This window comes from Sinocyclocheilus rhinocerous, unplaced genomic scaffold (genome assembly GCF_001515625.1).
Source record: "Sinocyclocheilus rhinocerous isolate Xijiao unplaced genomic scaffold, SAMN03320098_v1.1 scaffold2540, whole genome shotgun sequence".
Lineage (NCBI taxonomy): Eukaryota > Metazoa > Chordata > Actinopteri > Cypriniformes > Cyprinidae > Sinocyclocheilus > Sinocyclocheilus rhinocerous.
Genome location: NW_015629637.1, coordinates 147,919 through 166,307, shown reverse-complemented (window position 1 = coordinate 166,307; position 18,389 = coordinate 147,919). Strand labels below are relative to the sequence as shown.

Sequence of the window (18,389 nt, the reverse complement as noted above, 5' to 3'; positions counted from 1 at the left end):
GTTCACACAGCAGCAGAATACGGTTGTCAGTCCTGTATTTGAGTCCTTAATACGGTTACGTTCACACACAATTCGGTTATTTACGGGTGTGACAACCGCAGTCTGTAACCGAACTCACACCTGTAAATTTTCAGGACTCAGGGAAGATTTGACGATTTGATTCAAAGTGAGGGAGCACGAATGTAAGTAAGATATTCATTTCACAGTGTAAACAGATTCAGTTATTTAAATGGGAGTTTTTGAGAGTGCCTGAACTCTGGCTAGACTGAAGTGAAAATGTTCTTTGACAATGTAAATGTTCTTTGCTCTCTGTAAAATGAAAATGTTATTATATAGTAACTTACAATGTTGTTATTAAATTCACATTAAATATAAAGTCAGTCGTATTAAAAATATTTTATGGCATGGCACCTATATCTGGTAGGCCTACTTAAGTAAAAAGTTGGGTTTTTAGGTGTAGTTAATAGATTACTCTACTTTGCCCATCACCCATAGATCAAATGACAATCTGGTGCATTTACTTACACATGTTTGAGAATCGAGTTAACACGTTTGGAAATATTTCGAATAAAAAATAAAAAATTTAAATAAAACAAGCCTATATCAGTTATACAGTGCTATTGTGGCTGCTGTCACATGACAAGCATGACAATACCCCCCCACCATGAGTGCATGACACCCCTGACCGGACAGTTGACTGGGTCCTGCAGTCACTGTCTGCACCAAGAAGTGAAAAGCTTCCATTTTAGAGCGTGCTGTTTCCTCGTGACAGGAGCTCTGGACTGGAGTATGGTCTCAACAACCTCAGTTCAGAGACCGTAAGCTATTAGCTGTGCCCCCACCGGGGCCATGCCCACAGTTTCCATAACTCCGGGCGGGGGTGAAGGATGGAGCCCCCCGCCTGAGAGAGGAGGTCCCTCCTAATCGGAATCTCCAAGGGAGAATCGTTGAGAAGGGATATAATGTCCTAGAACCATACTCGGGCCGGCCAGAAACTGCTCTGAGTGAGAGGAATTTTTCCTGAGCCCACAGGAGGATCTGGTGTGCCAACTTGTATAGTGGGCGTGACTGCAGACCCCCCTGCAGGTTGATGTAGAAGACCACCAATGTGTTGTCTGTGCGGACCCTCAGGTCTGCAAGGAAGTATTTCAGTGCACGAAACACGGCCAGCATCTCCAGGCAATTTATGTTCCATGTGTGATGGTGGCCTTCCCACAGACCCTGGGCAGAGCAGCCACATATGACCCCCAGCCCGTGAGGGAGGCATACGTCGTTAGCGTTACGCGACAACAAGGAGCCCCCAACACCGGGCCTTGAAACAGGAATCAAGGTTTCCTCCACATGTCTAAGGCACGAAGGCATCGCTGCGTGACCTTGATCATGTGAAGTGGGTTGCCCCTCGGGGAAAACCCCTTGGTCCTGAGCCACCACTGCAAAGGTCTCATGTACAGCAGGCCAAAAGGTATCAAGTTGAAGCTGCCATCAGAACTAACAGTCTCTGAAACTGTTTGAGAGTGTGTGACTGGCCTTCTCTCACTCACATTACGGCCATGAGAATCAAATCGATACGAGCAGGAGACATTTCCTGAACGTTCCCGAATCGCCTGCTACTGAAGCTGTGGTAATATCAGCCAGTCGTCGATGTAATTCAGTATGTGGATGCCCTGGAGTCGCAGTGGTGCCACAGAAGGATCCACACACTAGATGAATGTGTGGGGTGAAAGTGCCCCTGAAAGCAAACCTCAGGAACTTCCTGTGTTGAGGAAGGATGGATACGTGGAAGTATGCATCCTTGAGATCTATCATGACAAACCAGTCCTCGAATCTGATCTGAGACACAATCTGTTTGATAGTGAACATCTTGAACTGAAAGCATTTGATAGTGTGGTTCAGCAGACACAGATCTATGATCGGATGCAACACCCCAGCCTCTTTCTACAGTCTGCAGGACCCATTGTGAGACATTCGGCAGACGATTCCACACTGCCAAAAAGTATGCTAAGGGAACCAGCTTCTTGGGGCTGGCCTCTGGTATAGCTAGAGGAGTCACTTTGGTGCCGTGAAGCGGATGATCAGCAGTGAACGACCGACCTGATGGCTCTAGCACCCTCACTCGAGGGGATGAACATCCCCGTGCCATACCGTTGGCGGGCGGCAGCTGGGAACTTGGCTCGTTGGAGCCCACTGAGCCCTGAAGCACCAGGGGTGGCAGGGGTATCAGCAGAGCTGAGGATGCCAGCCCCTCTGGACTGGTGTCTATTGTAGCTAGAGAGTTTAAATCGGTGTCCTGAAGCAAATGACTGGCAGGGAGCGAACGATTTACCCACTCTAGCGCCCTCACTTGAGGGGGCGAGCATTCTCGTGCCATACCATTGCTGGGTGGCAGCTGAGAACAGTGCTCGCTGGAGACCACTGTGCCCTGAAGCACCAGTGGTGGCAGGGTTGACATAACAGCCCCCTGATGGCACTGAGGAGGATCGGGCACCATATAAAAAGGTGTACATCTCTCCTCCCTAGAGGGGACTGCCCATTAAGCACTGAGGCTTGTGGTGTCAGGATTTCTTAGCCAAGTTCTTCTTCGAGAGAATGACGGTCCGCAGATCCATCTTCTCTCTGGAAGACTCCGACTGAGAGTGCCACCCCGACCCCCAACCTCTGATCTTTCTGCGGGGTGGGGGGGGTACAGGTAGCAACGGAGTTTCGGTAGTTTCCGTTGTAGCACGGAGAGAGAGATCTGTGGGCAGACACAGTTCTCAAACTGCATTGGAATCTACCCCTTTGCTCTCACTCAGGCCCTTAAGCAGGTCGGCCTGGTATGCCTGTAACACCGCCATGATGTGCAGACACGCACCGGCCTGACCTGCTGCCATGTAAGCTTTCCCCACCAAGCCAGACGTTGTTCTGACCGGCTTGGGGGGAAGCATTGGGGCCTTCTTACTAACAGAGGTTTTTCTGACTGCTTGTGCAAACACATACACACACACACCACAACACACTTACTGAAGAGCAGAAGCTAACATGCGCTGTGCCGGGTGTACTGTAAAGCTTCCTGGTTGCTTATGTCACCCCACTCATGACGTCTTGCTTCTCCACTGGACTGATTCCACACGTGCTTCAGAACGTGGTCACACAGAGGCGTTTCCAAAGCGTTTCGACAAAGCTTGAGTTCCTTGATGGGGAACAAATTATGCACAGATAGAACGATAGATTGAAAGATAAAACAACAGATAGATACAGAGAATGAAAGGTAGAACAAAAGATATAATGAACGAACAAATGATAGATAGACAGACAGACAGACAGACAGATAGATAGATAGATAGATAGATAGATAGACAGACAGACAGACAGACAGACAGGTAGATTTCCTAACAAATAAATACAGAAATGAATAATGAGAGCTGAGCATCAGTTTCCAGATCAGCACTGTTGTCTTGGACTGTCAGGAGCTGTTTTATCATGTCACTGACACCATCGTCTCAGTCAAATGAACAGCAGCGTATGTAATGTTTACTGAACTCTTTTTTTTAAACACAGTCTTTAGTTGGGTCTCTGTTGCGTGACACATGCACTTCCATCTCCATAGAAACCAACACAAAGCAAACAAAGAAGCTGTTGGACTTCGACAGACAGCAATATCAAGAGTCTGAGATCTGAAATTAACTCTCAATCAATTTGATTAGAGGGTGATCTTGTTAAACCCGCAGCGATCATTCAAACATCCACAAGTACCTGGCTCAACGCAGGCTTAAGGACCCTCATGTGACCTTTGACCCCGGCGTCAGGAAGTGCTCCTACGGGCTTCTCCAATAACTAGCTCGATGCGTCAAGCACAGTCTCACACTTCCAGCCTGAAATGCTCTGACATCTTAATTGCTTTTCTCTGTTTGCATTGAAGCACGTGAGACGTATCACAAATTAAGATTTGTTTGGATTTGCGGTGAGTGACTGGGGAAGAGCGAGGCATGTTTTTACCGTTAAGGCTTTGAACCTGGAATGGGCAGGTATCAATAATTCACCAACAAACAGGCTGGCGAGACTGCATGTCAATGAACGGTAAATAATTCAACCCATGGGTGATGGGAGGTTGATGGTGAGTTATTTCAATGCAGAAACACTGATGGGAAAGAGCTGATGGACTGTTATGATGATCTGAAATGCATTCGATAAAAGGAAACAGGAGATGTGCTAATTACTGGTTGTAATGCAGAGGATAGGAACAAAAGCATACCATAGATTTTTCCTCATTTGAAAGTCGCTTTAGATAAAATCATCTACAAAATGAATGAATTGGAGTGCGCTAATAATAAATTCAATAATCAGAAAAACCTACACTATAGTATGGGGTTGGTAAGATTTTTTAATGTAATATTTTTAATGTTTTATGCTCACCAAGGCTGCATTCATTTAATTTAAAATACTGTAAAAAATATTGTAAAATAGTTCGATGTTTTCTATTTTAATATATTTTGGTAAAGCTGAATTTTCTGCTGCTCAAAGAACATGTATTATTATCAAGGTTAAAAACAGCCATGCTGCTTAATATTTTTTTATGGAAATCATGGTTTTTCAGGATTCTTTCATGAACAGAAAGTTCAAAAGAACATTTATTTTAAATGAACTCTCATTATTATATGTCAAAAATAGTAAGAGTATTATGTTAGTATGCTATTCTTAATTCAGGAAGTGTCCACAACTCTACTAAGAGACTTATAGAATGATTAATTCTCTTAAAAGATTTATTAAAACACAGGGATGTTCGATCTCCTCCGACTGGATGGATTTATCATCTGAAGCTAAAACATCAGAGTCTGTGACCATAATACACTATATGATTTTTGATTAAATCAGTCAACACAAATCTTCAGACTGGCTCTGAATTTCGGCAACTAGCATAAACTTTGTCATGTAGTGTATTCCAGCCTTAAGAAAACAAAAGTATGTCAGACTTTTGGAACTTAACTGAATATTTAAATTTGCATGAACAGAAACATAGCTCTAACTGAAGTCAGACTTGAAGACAAAGGTCTATATACTGCAACACTGATCATGTGACCTCGTATTGATGCCACTTAGCCAAGCGGAATCTCTTTGCGAAGCTACTGTGCTGAATGGTGAGTTCTCAGGAGGCGTCTTTGACCAGGGCTGGAGTTAAATCGATGGTTCCACAAAGGGGCAAGAGTCTGAGTCATTCAAATGAGAGAAATTGATTGGTTACCATTTACATTTACATATAAATTAGAGCAGTTATCGGCGCGTCCACTTGGCTGAGTTTCTTGACAGCTCTAACTTTGTTGAACTCATTTTTTGGACAGTCTCCATTCCAGAAGAGAAACCGTGATGCATGCTTGAAATAATAAATTAGCCAGTTATTATGCAGGAAATTACACTGTGAAGCTTGGAAAACTTTCCATTTGGTTTCAAAAAGTGTGAAAATGGTTTGCTTCGTAGGTCTACAATTTTTAGTGTTCACATTATAGAATAAGTATTGAAAGCACAATTACACATAAAATAAATATTTAAGGTATAGCCTCTGACCAGAAATAATATTGGAATATGATGGCAGAATTACAAAAATGAGCTTATGTTTTACCAGACAGGCTTCAGTCTTTTAGACATGCATGGTTATTCTGACACTTATTTAAAAAGAAACAACATCATGTGTATGAATGACTTCCTTTACAAATCCTCGTTTTGTACTTCTAATTCGTGACCGTTGTTTTGTTTTGATCTCTCCCCTGCGCTTCCGTGTGCGTCACTTCTGAGCGGCGCATGCGCAGCACTTACCTCATACGTCATCCGCCCGGAACTGCTTCCGTGTACAACAGTGAGCGCAAACTAGATTAAAGTGATTATTACATTTTGAAGATGGATATTTTTCAAAACGTAAACGCATCGATTCGCTACAGAAGACCTTTGTTCACCCGCCGGAGCAGTGTGAGACACTTTTTTTTAATGGATGGGTGCTTTTTATTTCACTTCTTTGGGACTGAAGCAATGCAACACCCACTGACTGCAATGATAGAGCTTGGAATAGCCAGGACAATTTGTAATATAACTCCGACTGTATTCGTCTGAAAGAAGAAAGTCCTATACATTAAAAAAAAATGTTTTATTGCATTAAAAAAAAATGCAGTATATTTTTTCTCCTTCTGAAAATGTAAAATTATGTATATGTGTAATACTTATATATCTGTACATTAGTGGTGGAGATTTTTCAGTCATTCTTTCCGAAAGTTACATTGTTACACCAGTAGGTAGTGACAAGTAGGGCTGCACGATAAATCGCATGCGATATTTAACACGCATTTTTTGCGCAGCTCATCCGTGAATAACGGCTCTGTGTAGTTAATGCTGCTCAATGTGAAAGCCCGCAGGTGATGGAGATTTACCGCTGATTATAGAACCGGCTTTCTGACAAGATGCGCGTTAAATATCGCATGCGATTTATCGTGCAGCCCTAGTGACAAGTGAACATTTTTATGAGTGAGTCATTAAATCATTAATTCAACTAATTCATTCAAAAACAAATGAACGACAACATTTTTTTTTAATTCAGAACTGCTTACTAGCGTACTACTCTACTGTTCCTGCCACAGCAAGATACAGTAAAACATAGTAAGATTAGTAAGCGGTTCCAAATTCAGCAAAAGAGACTGGCATAATGCTTAGAAATAATTAAGCTAAATTAAATGTCAGATTTTCCAGTTTATTGTAATATTTTTATATACTGTCTGATCCAGAATATTTACATATTTAAATGCATTATTTTAATTTAAATGCATTATTTATTTACTGCACATGAAAATAAGAGCAGTTAAAAGCCTCAATCAAAATACATCTTGACATTTCTAGCATCATGCTCATCCAATTCAGCTTCAAGAACATATGCAACAGTACTTTTTTGCTATTGTTTATCATCTGCTAATGTTATGTTTTGTTATATCATAAAATTACAGCAGTGGGTTCATCTTATAATACTTCATGCTAAGCAGAGCTGGAGAAACTGATAATTGCTGAATAATTCCTGCTCATCATAAATGATATATATGCACTCAGATGCACACAGAACCACAGCTGGCATCTCACACATCATCGTTTGATCCCTTGCAGCACAGTATGATCTACAGCCCTATGAAAGCAAACACACATTAGCATGCATATATCTGATGAATGTATCTAACTGACATAGAGCTCTATGGATCTGCTGCAGTGACACATCACAGATGGTGTGGATCAGGCCGCAGTGCCAGCACAGGTCAACAGAGATGACCTCAGCCTCTGCTCAGCCTGCTGGGAAGTCTGAGTCGCAGATGAGCTCCAAAATGCTAAATTAAAGGGGTCATATGATGCGATAAAGATGCAGATCATACTCAATGTATTCTAGTCCTCCAAGGAACGAAGAACTCCTATATGCATGCATGAAGTTTTCCCGTTTCATAAACGAAAGGGATGCGAGAGAGAATAAGAGGCAGAACATGAGAGAAAGAGAGACAGTCTCAGAAAGGAACCGAGACACAAAGAACGAGACGCAGACAGGCGAGAAGAAATACAGACAGAGAGGGTATGACTTGCATGGTGATTCACTGCAAAATTCAAAAGTTAAAAAAAAAAACTGCTGGGCAAAACTATTTTTAAAGCTGAAGTGTGTAATTTCTGCACCATTAGTGGTGCAAAACGAAACTGCGGGAAAAAAAATAATGACACCAAAACAGGTTTCCAATCAATTCCAACATTATTTTGTTGAATATCCTGTTTCACTTTGAAATATGTCACATTAAAGAAGTCATATGGGTAGCAAATGCAAGTGAATAGTGTTTAAAGAAAAAAAAAACTAAGTTGGTTGATTACAGTTCTGTAATTACAGCTCTTTAAGAGTTTAGCATGGTAATTTACATGACAATATTAATGTGTTTGGTTTTGGTGGAATAGATCTGCTACGCTGCTGCTGCAGAGGAAATACCGAGGCTTGCTACTGTCAGTACATCCACAGACATGTTGCTGTGAGCATGTAAGAAATACTGCTGCTGCACATATAACATACATGGATTTACCCATAGCAGATCTACAGTTGGGACTGGGGAAGGAGGAAGTATTTGAATGCTGAGCAGCAAGCTCATTGGGTGCTGATGCTAAAGAAACCAATCAGCTGCACCATGTAAATAACAACGTGATTACTAGTAGATTAAGTTAAAGGCACAGTATGTAATTTTCGCCGCTAGAGGGCACGTATTCAAAATAAACAAATAGACAAAGGCGTAGTTTGATGACGCCATGACTGAGTGTGGAATCATGGGAATTGTCGTCTTCATCCCCACAGCCGATGCAATCCGTACAAAACAAAACCAGAAATCGAAGGGTTATGACGTCATTGGCAGGCGACACAATGACACTATATGAACACGGTCCGTGTCAACTAGTTAAAATTGCTTATTTCTCTGGATTTAAACATTCTTCGAAACATTTGGGATAACGTAAGTACATAAGTCAGCAAAATATATAACACTGTTCTAGTGGTTTTTGAATATTTTAATTAAAAGAATCGTACATATTGTGCCTTTAAGGACCTATCAGTCTGCGCCATCTAGAGTTTCATGACAAAACTTTTTATTTTTCTGAAATGTTACGTTTAAATATGCAAAAGGAATATGCTCATGGAATATGCACTGATTTGCATACACTTCCAGAACAGAAAAAAAAGCTATAGAATATAGGGTTGTCCCGAGCCGATCTCATGAATCAGGATCGGGGCCGATCAAGCAATTTTTTAACTGATCGGTAGGGATGGGCGTATCGATCTTGACATATCGTTATATATTTATACTAATGCGAGTATCGAAAGTATCAATGCTCAAATAAAAAATATTGATACTAAGGTTTGTTTTTTACCAGTGATATTGTTTATTTAGAAACGAATACTCTAATTCAGCATTTAATTGATGAGGATGCATTTATTTGATAAAAAGTGACATTAAAGACTTTTACATTGTTACAGAAGATTTTTTTATTTCTAATACATGCTGTTCTATTGAACTCTCTATCAAGGTGTGCACAAAAATATTAAGTACAACAGGGACAATAATAAGAAATGTTTTTCAGCAGCAAATATATATATACACGCACATATAGAGAGTGTGTGTATCTTGTTATATATATATATATATATATATATATATATATATATACATACATACATACATGCATCATACATATATTACTTTTACTCTCTGCACAATTCTGTATACATTGGATTAATTTTAATAACTTGAATGTACTTGAATACATTCCAATATAGGAATATACAAGTATTGGCAGATACTCAATATTCAATGACTCAGATCGGATCGGAGGCACAAAAAAACCTGATCGGGACATCCCTAATAGAATAATTATAAACTTGCAATTCTGCAACTTGCAAACAGTCAGAATTCCGAGAATTCAAAATTCAGACTTTTTTCTTGATTTTTTTTTTTCTGCCAAGGAATAAAAAATAAAAAGATAACTGTGACTTTTTAATCGCAATTGCACATTTATAGCTTACAATTCTGATATGTTTTCTTAAAATTGCGATTTTATATCTTGCGATTCTGAGTTTATTTCTAATCTCAAAACTGACCAGTGCATGAAAAATGCAATAGTTTTTCCTGTAGTGTCTTTCCTTAATATCAAACGAAATTGCATGCTTCACCTTTAAGAAAGATGCAGGACCTGAAACGGGAAAGTAATTCTTGGACAAATAAAGTAAAGCACTGGTGCTGAACTGACCCCTCATGGACCAGAACTAAAGCCCTGCATTACAAGAACATTTTTGAAGGATTCATTGGTTGAAAAAGAGACCATGGGTTTATTTTCCTAAGTCTGCTCAAGGAGAGAAGCTCATTAGCCTGATGCTCTGGGCAAACTGAAGCTGCAGGGTGGCTTTCTGCCACAGGCAAGTTGTACTGAAAGCTTGTGTTGGCTTTGGGCCGCTCGGTATCATAGGTAATGGTTAGCTCAGAATACTGACACCATTATCCCACTGCATTCACTCATTGATTCTTTGTGATTCTCCCTGGAGTCTGCCCTGGAGTTTCATATTGGAGTCAAAAAAAGGACCAAACACGTTACTATGCTAATATGATTTTTTGTTTGTTTTTATTACCCGCAATAAAACAGGTAATACCACAGTACTTTAATATTTACCATGGTACTAAAATTAATGTGCCATATTATTCATACGAGGCAGAAAAGTATTTCCAAAAATACCATGGAACAACTATGGTACATGTCCAAAACACCACAGAAGTACCATGGTTTCTTTTTAGTAAGTTTTGTTTTTCCCTTACAAAAAGTACTGTGGTAATACCATGATATTTACCATCATACTGAAATTATCTATAGGTTGTTTATATTGTACAGCAAAAGTACTTCCAAAAATATCCCAAAAAAATTCAAAATATCTGGGTAGAACCATGTTCAAAATAATCAATATCAATATCAATATAATCAGCACCATTCAGTACATATTAAAGTGACATGGCATCCCCACATTACTCTTGTCACAAAAGTGATTGTCTGATCTGCTGAAGACAGCTCACGCTGCTCTCCTGAATGAGTTTTTCTTTCGGTCAAAGGTACAAATTCAAGTAAGAGTCTGAAAGTGTCCAGTTCAACACAGTTTAATTCCTAACACCCGATCAAAATGTTCCGCCAGCCCATAATTGGATATCATCACGCTTAAAAAAAGTCATCATGCCCCCACCGATCGGTCCATTTCGACAACAGGAGGAGTGTTCTCTGACTCACTCATCAAGGGCCAAATTGCTCTGGACATCGAGTCCCGCTGGATCAGTCAGAGGACCAGTGGCTTCACGCTGAGATTCCCAGTAAATGTCCTCTCTGTGTTCCAGTTATCATCATCATCAAGGAGTACACTTTGTCGTGTTATCAGAGATGACGGCGGCACCAGCCCACAAAATGATTGTGACTCCACGCAGAAAGACTGAAGTGAACCTGCTGTGATGAAACGTCTGAAATGCTTTCTCTGAAGGTCTCTTTCAATCTCTCTCCCACTTTTTTCCCCATCAACACCTTGCTACCATCACTATATGGTGAGACGCCCTTGGTTATGAGAAATATTCTAGAGACAAGAAAGAGCTGATCCTTAAAGCTGATGTAATTTTGCTCTATTCAATCTCTCTCCCACTTTTTTCCCCATCAACACCTTGCTACCATCACTATATGGTGAGACGCCCTTGGTTATGAGAAATATTCTAGAGACAAGAAAGAGCTGATCCTTAAAGCTTATGTAATTTTGCATATGCCATAGAGGTGTGCAATTGTTCAATGTTAAAATACTTTGCCTTTATATAGGGGTGGGCGACCTTCCCAAAATATCATATCACGATTTTATAACACACAATCACGATCCACAATCTGAATCGCAATCTTCCCAATTTTGAGATGGACTACTGAGAATATCCAGAGTGGAACAAGCCTATGACTTATCTATTTGCAGAATTTAAAACACGGTAGTACATTGACCCTCTGGGGTCTGAGGGGGTTTTTGGGCTCTGGAGAAGTTTTGACATGCCCTGACATTTGTGCTTTTTTCAGTATCTTAAAAACATATTAATGGCTAAAGTCTGATTAGACTGTATTCAGCACAAACTTTGCTACAATAATACGTAAGCAACATGAATGTACAACGTTAATGCGTGGTTAGTTAAAAAAAGGCCATAAAACTTATACAGAACATTTGTTCACAAAACTTGTGAGAACTGGATGTGGTAGACTAGGGTTTTTGCTATAAAATGATGTGAAAATAATCCTGCCCACAAAAAAAAAAAACATGCCTTGCAAAAGTTTTTGTGTTAGAAAGGCCGTATGCGAGGGAGTGACAATGACCATGAATATTTAGTGATTCACACCTGAGAGACAAAGGGACCTCCCCTAATGGCCCATCAGTGTGACTGTGACTGTGAGGCAGGTAAGAAAGAATGTGAGGAGATTTAAATAATGGGGGTTTTGATTATTTGTACACAGTATAATCAGAATATACACAGTCAAGGTCAAAGACACATTGTTGAGCACACTGATCTAAACAGAGACTTGAACAGTAACACACCTTTGAGCCATTCCTGGAAACAGATCCTGTTCAACTGTTGTAACAAGTAAACCTTACCTGGTATTTCCAAGGTGTTTGCTGCTTCTTTCCATGCATTCAAGAAAAACAAAATCAGCCCCATCATCAGTAGTCATGGAGCTTATTTTACCATATTTGTTTAGAATATGGTAAAATAATGTAGCCCAATGTAAAACGTATTTTATTTCAGCTAGTTGCCAAGGCAGCATTTGTCATTTTCTTTTAGTTTAACTAGATGCACTAAAATAACTAAAACTAAAACTGAAATAAAATTGAATAAAAACTATATATAAATGCATTTTGGATTTTTTTCCCATTATGGAAAATGTATAAAAATCCACCAGAACATCATAGAGGCCAGGTTTTTGAAATGCATGAACTTGTGTTCCCAAAAAATACATATGAAAAGCAAAAGAGGTGATAACACTTTGTACGAAATGCTTCTCAAGATCAGAAAATGCCAGACTACTTCTGATAGATCAAGATCCGTCTGTTTTTGTCTGGAAGCACATCCAGCAGGGAGGGAAGAAACACGATCTATTCCAGCAGGCAGGACAGCAGCATCAGCCTGACGCGGCTGCTTCAGGAGGGTAAAACAACATTGATTTAACCAGCGGGTGGAACAGGGATAGAATAAACGCAAACGTGTTAAGGCTGAAAATTGATTTTTAAATATGTATTCATTGATTTTCTGGTCTCTGAGTGTTCCGCTGTGACGTGTTATTTTGCAAAACAGAGGGATATGAAAAGAAGCATAAACTAATTTGCCTTCAATCATATTAATTAAAGCAAAACATTCAAGCGTGAGTCAGCGTTTCAGCTTTTACCGTCCTCCAAACTGAGAGTGATGACAATAATAATCGAATCAACACAGACGCTTGTTTGTTCAGGGAACCTCAGTACCTTTGGCTGTGGAGGTTAGACGGTGATGTTTATTCATCCATACAAAAGTGGAGTTTTTCCACGTACAGCTTTTAAATAATAATTGAGAAACACATACGGAAAAGTGCAAATAATATCCATCATAAAAAAGTGAATGCAAATATATTTGCATTTATGCATTTGGCAGATGCTGGTATCTAGCAATCTGCATTGTACTCAAGGTGTATAATTTATCAGAACATGCATTTTTCCAGGATTCAAATCCATGACCTTGGTGTTGCTGACGCTAGCAACGCTAGGGTCACGGGTTCAATTCCCAGGGAATGCATGAACTGAACAAATATACAGCATGCAGTGTGGGTCACTTTGAACAAAAGCATCTGACAAATGTAGATGTATGTAATTCAGTTGCACTGCAAAAAAAAAAAATAGTTCTTACTTGTTCTTTTTTTAATGTTTTCTGAAAAAATGAATTTATGCTTCATTGAAGAAATATTAGTTTTCTCTTTGAATTAAAGCAATAGCTCACCCCAAAATGAAACATTGCTGAAAATATATTTGGAAAATGTAGATGAGTTTGTTTCTTCATGGGAACAGTCGTGTGGATTACTTGTGGATTATTGTGCTGCTTTTATCAGCTGTTGGACTTTCATTCTGACGGCACCCATTCACTGCAGAGGATCTATTGGTGAGCAAGTGACGTAATGCTAAATTTCTCCACATCTGTTCCCATTCAGAAACAAAATTATCTACATATTGGGTAGTCTGAGAAATAGTACATCAGCAACAAAATTTCATTTTTGAGTGAACTATTCCTTTATTTCAAGAAGCAAAATAACAACTTATTAAGTCGCCTGTTGCCTGAAAACTGCATCAACATTAATTGAGTTTATACTTAAAACAAATGTGAACAATATTTAGTCCAAGTTCTCTTTTCTGGCGCATTTGCCGTCCATTACCACTTATAAAACGGCTGCTATGAAATCCTATGACATATTACAGTAATAGGTAATACGAGGGATGACATTTCTAAAATAAACAGCTACATAAATTGCAGCGCCGTGCCAACAGTGCATGTGTGTTACTCCCTCCGTGAGCAAAGCACACCATCCATCTGCATGGCTTGTGTAAGAAATGCGATTAAAACACCAATAGTGTGATTAAAACCACAGTGCACATATTTTACTGTGAGTATGTTACTGTGGTTATTAAGAGCATAATCACATTAACAATCACAGTATTCTATTTACATGAACTCCAGCTTAATCACAGTACAGCGCTGATCGCATTATATGGGTGCATGTAAATGTAGCCAATGATTTAAATATTCAGAAATAAGAGAAGAATTGGATATGGATGTTTAGATGTGAAACCACAATCTAAAGGTCACCAGAACGGGATGCAAAAAGAGAACAGCAACACAGATTGAGACACCCTATGACTGGGTTATAATCATTAACTAAAACAATAAAATAAATAAATGAATAAAAAAAAAATTAATACTAATAATAATAATAATAATAGTAATAATAATTATATATATATATATATATATGTGTGTGTGTGTGTGTGTGTGTGATGTTGATGATATATATACACACGCACACTTTATTTATAAACTACTTACTTTTTTATTTACAAACAAAAATATTTAATTTCAGCTAGTTGCTAGCTTTTGTTTAGTTTAAGTTGAAGTACTAAAATAACAAACTAAATAAACTAAAACTGAAAACTAAGACACACAAAATGCATATTAAAAAAAAAAAAAATAAATGATGAAACAAAAAAAATTACTAAAACCTTAACTAAAATGAAAATATGAAAACATAAAAATATAATATAAAATGTTAACATATTTTATGACTCTCAGATCCTTGAACTATTCGCAACAGCAAAAAAAAAACAACAACAACAACAACAACAAAAAAAAAACGTTAACACATTTTATACACAACGTATCATTTCACACATCCATGAGCACAGCTAATCAGATCTACTCTGATCTGTTGGCATGAAAACACAGCAACTCATGAAACATGATTTTGTAGGACATCAAGCAACATGTTACATTGTTTCATTTGACTGTATTTATTCTTGGCCAGACTCACCTGATTGATGTGCTTCAGTTTATCAATGACTTGACTGATCACTGGGTCGGCCTCCTTCACTTTGACTTCTGGGTTTTCAGCCTGGGCTTTAATCCCATTGCCAACCACTCGAAGAGTGTAGCTATAAAGACAAAAAAGGATAAAGAATGAGAGACGGCTGTTTGCAGTGAGTGGGTGTCATTTTTTTTTTTTTTTTTTGGATTCATTTCCAATTTTTCAGTGCAAAGGCGATTTAAGCTTTGTTGCTGGCTTGATGAGGAAGGCCTTACATGAACCAACTACATTTATCAGCACAACAAAGAAAGAGGCATAAAAATCCCTGAAAAACCCACAAGGGCCTGAAATGGGATGAATAACTCAAGCCACACTAAAAAGTGATAGGACTCCAGGCTGAGAGACAGATTGGGGTTTATGTGGGGCAGAATGGATAGTGTGCTGCGATGGGCCGCAGATAAGACGCACTAGTGCACAGAAAGCACTGCTGACAAATGACATGAAATATTACAATTCTTTATGGGTGAATTCGTTTTACACCAATGGTAAAATCAGCCCGTCCTGTTGAGAATCACCTTGAGAAGGACACATAAAAAGTAAAGTATTCAAACAGTGAGGAAGAATGTATGAATGAATAGGAAAATCCGCAGTGGGCTTAGACAATCGACTTTGTTTTCAGGCAATAAAAAAAATCGTTATGGAATTTTGAGTATAGTAAAGCCTATTAATATTATTATTATTAATATTATCATCATCATCATCATCATACTATTGTTAATATGTTTTATTAGTTTATTATAAGTTTATTATTTTTACTATAATTGTTGGTATTGATATTATGATCATTATTATTAATATAAAATAAAGCAACACACATGATATATACAATTTGATAAAAAATGGGATAAAAGCATCTGCTAAATTACTAAATGTAAATGTAAAATAATATCTGTATCATATTACATTTAATAACATAATAATTATTATTATTATTAGTAGTAGTAGTAGTAGTTAGTTAGTAGTAGTAGTAGCCATAGTAATACCATATGTGATATTGACATTAATGTTGCTATCAAAATTAATATGTAATTCTGAGCAGCTATTATTGCAAATTCTTATGATTATAAAACCTAAACTGTTTACTTTTTGTCATCACATTATAGTCCCACTAAACCATAAAATAACTTTATTAGCATACTTATTTTATTATAATTTGATTGAAATCTGACAGCACCAAGACAATACTATGGTATTCCTTGAAGCACACAATTGGAGTACCATGTAAATACTATTTTATATATGCTATCCTTCAGTACAGCAGCTAATATCAAAGTGCCATGGGACCTGTTAGTACCTGTCCTGTAAGACAGTCAGATTAAAAGTATAGAAATAAAGGACGAAAATAATAGCATGGTGGGGGGACCCCATGCATCTTCTGTCACGTTGAGCCTCAAGAGTCATCCTCCCCTCATGCATGAGCATGTAGTTTCACCTCAGCATGTGTCTGAATGGGTTGATGTGAGACAAAAAGCCCCTCACAACAGCACTGAGCCGTCTCCTCTGCTCCTTTGATTCCAGCTTAAGGCATGAGAGGTGTGTTCGCCTAGCGCTGTCACTTAGCCATTCCGCCACTTTCCACACACTCATCTGAATAACTTTCAAACCCGCCGCGGCGCTCTGAAAGAAAGACACGCACTTCAGTGGAATGCAAATGCTCCAGAAATACACCGTTAAGTCTCACTGTGGGTTTTGTGCTATTGAGGCTTGGAGACAAATTGATTTAAGGGGTTTGAGTGGGAAATTTAGGACTCAAATAAAACAACAAAAATGAAATACAGACTTTTCAATGTTTTGTTTGAAAAGTACTGTCTTCATAAGGATATAAAAAAATCAGCTTACAGCTTATCATCAGCTTAACACAATTAGCTATGGAAGACAACTTCTAGTAACCTCATAGTAAAATCACTCACAACACCTTAGCAACTGCATGGCAATACATTAATATCACTCAGAATACCTTAGAAACCACATAGCAACACACTAAATCACTTAGAACACTTTAGCAACCGCATAGCAACACATTAAAACAACACAGAACACCTTAGCAACTGCATAGCAACACATTCAAATCACACAGAACACCTTAGCAATTGTATAGAAATAAAGGACGAAAATAATAGCATGGTGGGCGGACCCCATGCATCTTCTGTCACGTTGAGCCTCAAGAGTCATCCTCCCCTCATGCATGAGCATGTAGTTTCACCTCAGCATGTGTCTGAATGGGTTGATGTGAGACAAAAAGCCCCTCACAACAGCACTGAGCCGTCTCCTCTGCTCCTTTGATTCCAGCTTAAGGCATGAGAGGTGTGTTCGCCTAGCGCTGTCACTTAGCCATTCCGCCACTTTCCACACACTCATCTGAATCACTTTCAAACCCGCCGTGGCGCTCTGAAAGAAAGACACGCACTTCAGTGGAATGCAAATGCTCCAGAAATACACCGTTAAGTCTCACTGTGGGTTTTGTGCTATTGAGGCTTGGAGACAAATTGATTTAAGGGGTTTGAGTGGGAAATTTAGGACTCAAATAAAACAACAAAAATGAAATACAGACTTTTCAATGTTTTGTTTGAAAAGTACTGTCTTCATAAGGATATAAAAAAATCAGCTTACAGCTTATCATCAGCTTAACACAATTAGCTATGGAAGACAACTTCTAGTAACCTCATAGTAAAATCACTCACAACACCTTAGCAACTGCATGGCAATACATTAATATCACTCAGAATACCTTAGAAACCACATAGCAACACACTAAATCACTTAGAACACTTTAGCAACCGCATAGCAACACATTAAAACAACACAGAACACCTTAGCAACTGCATAGCAACACATTCAAATCACACAGAACACCTTAGCAATTGTATAGCAATGCAATGAAATCTCTGTCAAAAGAACAAAATAAAGAAATACAAATAAAATAATAAAACTGTCAATAAATACAATACAATGAAAACAATGCCAAAGTATTTGTATGTCTCATATTCAAGCCTCTCCAGAAAATGCTAAAGCACTCTGGGATTTTTATAGTTGTATAGTGTTTTTACTATTATATAAACATTATTTTGGCAATTGATATTCATTTAAAAAAAAAAGAAATAATTAAAATAAATAAAACATTTTGCACTTTTACTACGATTCATGTGTCATGATGCAGTGCCTAAAACAAGGTGCTGTCCTAAATATATATATATATATATATATATATATAAACAATTATG

The 18,389-nt window shown here is 38.4% G+C and overlaps 1 protein-coding gene across 1 annotated transcript in view; it reads right to left on the bottom strand.

Annotated features, from left to right (window-relative positions):
• LOC107739379 (glypican-5-like) overlaps positions 1 to 18,389 on the bottom strand; it is a 185,565-nt gene that overhangs the window by 103,418 nt on the left and 63,758 nt on the right. The window contains exon 4 of the mRNA XM_016551477.1: positions 15,115 to 15,235. Within this exon, the coding sequence (XP_016406963.1) occupies positions 15,115 to 15,235 (121 nt within the window). The remainder of the gene's footprint in view (positions 1 to 15,114; positions 15,236 to 18,389) is intronic.